At 44.9% G+C, this 5,416-nt stretch overlaps 1 protein-coding gene across 1 annotated transcript; it reads right to left on the bottom strand.

Moving 5' to 3' along the window:
- Positions 1–577: 577 nt before the first annotated feature.
- Positions 578–2,457, bottom strand: LOC148030715 (uncharacterized). The gene is made up of 3 exons (XM_087687305.1): positions 1,736–2,457; positions 1,436–1,588; positions 578–1,318 (listed from the first exon to the last, which is right to left on the bottom strand). The coding sequence occupies exons 1-3, from the start codon at positions 2,154–2,156 to the stop codon at positions 1,227–1,229; spliced, it is 666 nt and encodes a 221-aa protein (XP_087543431.1). The 5' UTR covers positions 2,157–2,457; the 3' UTR covers positions 578–1,226.
- Between the last annotated feature and the right edge of the window lie 2,959 nt (positions 2,458–5,416).

Below are 5,416 nucleotides of genomic sequence, written 5' to 3'. Positions count from 1 at the left end.
CCATAGTCACACTCTCAACATTTTAATTATAAACATCAACCACTTTTAGATCTCTTTGATTATGTGGTGTAATTAGGGGTATAAATTTTTGTCATCTATTGGTTGCAAGCGAGCAATACATTGATCACATCCTAATATCATCATGTATAATCTCACATGCTTCACTTTTTCTCACTAGAAAGCTTTTTCAATATATCTTAGCTCTTTCAATACATCTATTTGATCTAAGATGATGAACATAACTACCTATTCCCTACCTCTACTCATCTTTAGGAAGCTTTTGTAAAGTTGCACAAGCTTAAGCCATAATACATGTGAAATACATGTTCTGTCCTTTGGATGCAAAGTTTGGCTACCTATCATCTCACATTATAAGGTTTGTTTGTGAGTTTATTTGAGTTGAAATATTTGTCCCCTTTCGATGCATTATTTCGCAATCTATCTTCATTTTGTATTACATGGTTGGGTTGAGGGTTTCTTTGAGTTGAAATATTTGTTCACATATTCATGAGAGATGTGAGACAATTGATACAATACACTTTCGTCACATTTTCAATGGAAAATAGATAAATTTGCAACCAAAATCTGACATTATATAGCAAGGTAAGTTAACCAAAATTAGGTGTTTGTCCCATTCATTTGATAGAGAGCACTTGTTAGTTTGTTAGTTTAACAACAATCTATTGAAGTCGGAAGAGTAGCATAGAACCATTTAAAAATGGCAAATGGCAAAGATTTCACTAGGATCTGCCAGGCCGTTGGGAGAATATAGAGAACTATTACTAAGAGAAGCTTCCCACCAAGCGTCTTGTAATGAGAAAGACCATAAATGTTTCATAACAAAATCTTTCCCACGATAAATTTCCTCAATTTTTGGATCGATTTGTGTGTTTTGTAACTATTGCTAAAAAGCATATATAGTCACAAAACTTCTCCATCTTAGTTTGAACCGTAGCCGGTAAATAGGTTTGCACTTTGCATCTTTTGAAGTTGTTAATCGTTGATAGGGACTCAAATTTAACAGCACATTGTAGGAGAACTCCGAGTATCCTCACCCCTCTCAAGCGAAAGAAACGATTGAACACAAACCATTCAGAACAGGCGAACGTTTGGAAGATGAAACTGCCAACGTTGCGATTCACTTCATGGAAAGATCCAGTACAACTAAACACACACACACACCTCTCAAGTGAAAACAAATGTCCACGTTCTGGGCTTAACCAGCCTCACGCACACGAAACATGGCAGGTGTTACAGTTGTAGTGGCAACGCCCAGCTCCAGAGGCAAGGCCACGCCCTTGCATGCGACCGCCACCGCCTCCGCCGCCTCCACCCCCACCGCCACGGTTGCGTTGAGAGCCGTAGCCACCGCCGCCTCCACCACCACCGCCGCTACTGCCGCCGCCCCCGCCCCCGCCAGCACCACCTCCACCACCGCCGCCTCCCCCACCTCCTGTCCGGCTGCCTCCACCGCCTCCACCACCACCACCTCCTCCTCCGCCTCCGCCCCCACCTCCGCCGCTGTTGTGGCTACCACCCCCGCCACCACCACCACCTCCTCCACCGCCTCCACCTCCACCTCCTCCTCCTCCAGTCTTTCCACCTCCCCCTCCACCACCCCCGCCTCCGCTGCTGCCACCACCCCCGCCTCCTCCGCCACCACTCTTCCCTCCGCCTCCTCCCCCGCCCCCACCGCCGCCCCGGTTGCTACCTCCCCCACCTCCACCACCACCACCACCACCACCACCTCCCCCTCCCCCTCCTCCTCCCCCTCCCCCTCCCCCTCCTCCTCCCCCACCACCGCTCCCCCTGCCCCTCCCTCGACCAGAACCTGGCCCGAACCCAAATCCAAACCTACCCGCAAGCTCCCTGAACCCTTCCCTCCCCCCTCCTTCCTCCCCTTCCAACCCGCTGCCGCACACCCGCGGGCACGTCAGCACCACCCCCGCGCACTTGCCCTCGCTGAGGCACTTGGCGTACTCCACGCCCTCCTCCGTCTCGTGCAGCTCGAAGCTGCCCACTGAATGTTTGTCATCCAAGCTCTTTGCTGGGCTGATTAGGGAGAGAGCGAGGCAAAGGGCGAGAGCCAGTAAGAGAGATGTTTTGGTAGAACCCATTCTCCAGGCTACTGCAGGCTTACGAGAGAGAGAGGGCATGCCACCTGCAATTTATAACCCTGCATGGATGCGAGGATTGGTATCCTCTGTGCATGGAGGTGGAGTTAAAAATAATTTCAGAACCGGGGTCCACGAACCACACCTCTCTATCCCCCCCCCCCGCTCCCTCTCTCCCTCTCTCTCTCTGTGTCTCTGTCTGTGTCACATACTCGCACCGACGAGAATCTGGGATTAGAAGTCCACGCACACCACGCGGTATGTGATGTCGCGCTGATTGGGCGCTGCATCCATCGGCAGCCTTGTCGTCTACAATCTTAAATGCACCCTTGACTTCCAAGTTACCCAGTGTCAGTCAGTGAGACTCTTATCCATCTAGCCAAAAGCTTCTATGGGAGTCGGGACTCGGGAGCTCTCATGCTAATGCTCAGCCCTCTATCATTTGTTTGGACGGTGCTTACATATTCTCTTATGGTGTTGGACCCCCTCATGCAGGCTAGATTTCTTTTGGTGTCACTCTATAGGATCATGGGTCAAAGGAACTTTTAGCAATAGTGATTTGCATGTTCTAGTAATTGGTTTAGGCCACCATCCTATTCAGGGCAATATAAAAGCTAAAGTTTTTGGAATGACAATTGTTCAATCTTGATCTCCAAAATCATCACATTGTGTATTGCAAATGTAGATGTTGTTAGAGTGATGCCACATGCACTACTTGTTGTGCTCTTTGGATGTATAGCAAGTAAAGTGAGTTGCAAGTAGCACCTTGTCTAAGCCTCACGGTTGCTTCTAAATGATAACCTTATCTAAACTACTAGACTTACAAAGAAGCACTTCCAAACATTAAATGCAGGTTTATCATTTACTAGAGTCACACTAATTATCCAAGTTATGAGGATGTATATCTATCTTCTTTCTTGTGGATCATCCAATTTAACAATCTTTGTAGTTGGTATGATTTCTTTATTTTTCAACACAACTAATGTCGTGACCTAAACACACCAAAAAAAAATATCAAAGGTTGGTTCTTGGGTAGTTAGAGAATGCAATATGTCATTTTTTCCTCCTAATTTGTTTATCTTTGACTTTGTTGTATAGAGGATAATTGGTTTTTTTGCATGATTGGGAGGTTTCCTCCAAACATGATATTTTCCTTGTTGTTGAAAGAAACCTAAAAGCAGGGGAGTTATTTGGATATTAACAACTTTGGGTCCCACAACATGGTTTGGGACAATGATATTTCGTTGGGGCCTCCACCATTTTGTAAGTGATGCAAGCCTCCCAATTAGAGATGGAGGTATGAGGATGCCTTGATATAATGGTCAGGGAGCTAAAAGAAACAAGGAAAGGATTCAAGGAGCCTAGTGAGGAGCTAGCATTACTAAGTAGGCCCTCGCTGCATATAGAATTCTAGGAGATTATTTATGTTCACCAAGGAAGCAATGACAGTAGGGAATCATGTGGTTTATGCTTGATGATGAGGGTGAACATAATAACTACATGAGAACCTAAAATGAGTAGGCTTTATCAGTGTGGAAAGGTTGAGTCCTTAACCCTATAGGGGAGAGAGGAGGAGAGCACCCATCTAGAATAGGAAGAATGTATAGAGCCATTGAGGAGAGAAGATTGAGAGTATTATGCATGTGCAATTGTGAAAGCATTGTGTGAACAAGAAGTGATGAGCTGGAAGCAAGATTGGCCATGAATCAAGGATGAGGGGTCCTACCTTCCTCAATGCCAGGAGAAATCTACTAGCCTAATCTAGTTCCCGGGACTATACCCTACCCCTACCCATGGACACCTACTGTGCCTTGATATGGTGCCCCAAATCAACAACGATTTCCAATTATGGTAGTGTCTCCAATGATGGCTCACTCACCACAATAGCAATGACCTCAAATAGTTCTCTAGATGGAAAATTAGTAACAATAGTGGAATCCTACCGACTACCTAAATTAGTAGAAGCCAACAGTCCAAACAGGAGCTCTAAACTAGAATCAGAGCAAAATTCCTTCTACATTAACCCAATCGGTCTATGTCGCAATCATAGAGACACCTCAAAATTGTTGCAAATCAGAGTTGGAAGTATGAGAGAGTGTGCACAAGAGGAAGAGAGAGAGCTCAAGTATAAGAATAAGATCTTGCTTAGTCAGTTGTTCAAGGTACAACTAGTATACTCTCCTCTACTATGAGTGTGTACTTTAGGCTGTTTATATAGCCTGTGGAAGAGTTAGGGTTAGGGTTTCCCCTTGCTCCCTTGTCCTCCAGTCCATTTACACCTAGCTACCCTTATCCTCTCCAGTATAAGGAGAGTTCCCATGCTTACTTCTCAACACCCCCCCTCAATGCCATGTGGCATTGGATAAAGCATGATAGGATGCCCCCCCTTAATCCACAATGAGATGCCTTTATAAATCAGGCTACAAAAGAAGGTTATAGGTAGAGAGTGTTACAAGAGTCGGTCATCTGTGGATTGGGAGGAAAAGTTGGCTTCCAATTCCTTAGGTACTTTTGGAACACTGGGACACTTACTGGTGATATGCCCGGTCTTTTTGCATTTATTGCACTTCATTTTGTCAGGATATTTCTTCTAGCAATTGCTTACAATATGCCCTTTTTTGTGATAGAAGGAGCACTTAGTAGAAGCTATATGGACTAACACTTGCTCATGGGAAGTAAATACTGAAGTCCCTTCAGTATGGTTTCTCTCCTCTTCATCCAGGCATGAATGGATGGTACTTGCCAAGGTTGGGTTCAGGATATTAGTTAGGGTAGTCAGAAGGGTTGGAAAAAGAATCTTCACAGACTTCAGAAGGATGGCAATGGCATCATCATCATGAATTGGTGCTTGAATGAAGGCCAACTGTGCCATAAGCCCTGTCATATGTGAAATAAACTTGCTTAGATCTTCTCCCTATTTATACTTCAAGCTAAAAAACTCAATCTTTAGAAAGATCTTGGAGTTCTTTCCTGTAGTGCCGTAGAGCCTTTCAAGTTCATCCCACTTCTCCTTGGCAGTGGAGAGTTAGTCAATATGATGAATTAAAGATTAATCCAAATAAAGCATGATGATGGCCTGAGCCCTTTTATCATCTCCTACATCAAGAGGACTAGATGGGTCAATAAATTTGGTCCCTTTTATGAAGGGCCAGTAGCCTCATTCCATCATTTTATATTTTACTAGGACTTGCCAAGGATGGAAATATTTTCCATTGAACTTGTGAATTTGAGGCCTTACATTTGCATAGGCCATGGCCCTTATAGGAAGGTCTTACCTATTGCCTTGACCAATGGCAGTGTCT

This window comes from Lygodium microphyllum, chromosome 10 (genome assembly GCF_053477565.2).
Source record: "Lygodium microphyllum isolate KBCC chromosome 10, Lygodium_microphyllum_v1.1.10, whole genome shotgun sequence".
Taxonomy (NCBI): Eukaryota; Viridiplantae; Streptophyta; class Polypodiopsida; order Schizaeales; family Lygodiaceae; genus Lygodium; species Lygodium microphyllum.
This window is presented reverse-complemented; position numbering and strand designations above follow the sequence as displayed.

Excerpts from the sequence above, each read along its gene's own strand:
- LOC148030715 (XM_087687305.1), bottom strand. The coding sequence starts at position 2,156 with ATGCCCTCTCTCTCTCGTAAGCCTGCAGTAGCCTGGAGAATGGGTTCT. Across the intron at positions 1,589-1,735 it reads AGGGGGAGGTGGTGGTGGTG|GAGGAGGAGGTGGAGGTGGA; the intron begins GTGGTGGTGGTG and ends GAAAGACTGGAG. Across the intron at positions 1,319-1,435 it reads AGGAGGTGGGGGAGGCGGCG|GCGGTGGCGGTCGCATGCAA; the intron begins GTGGTGGAGGTG and ends GAGGCGGCGGAG.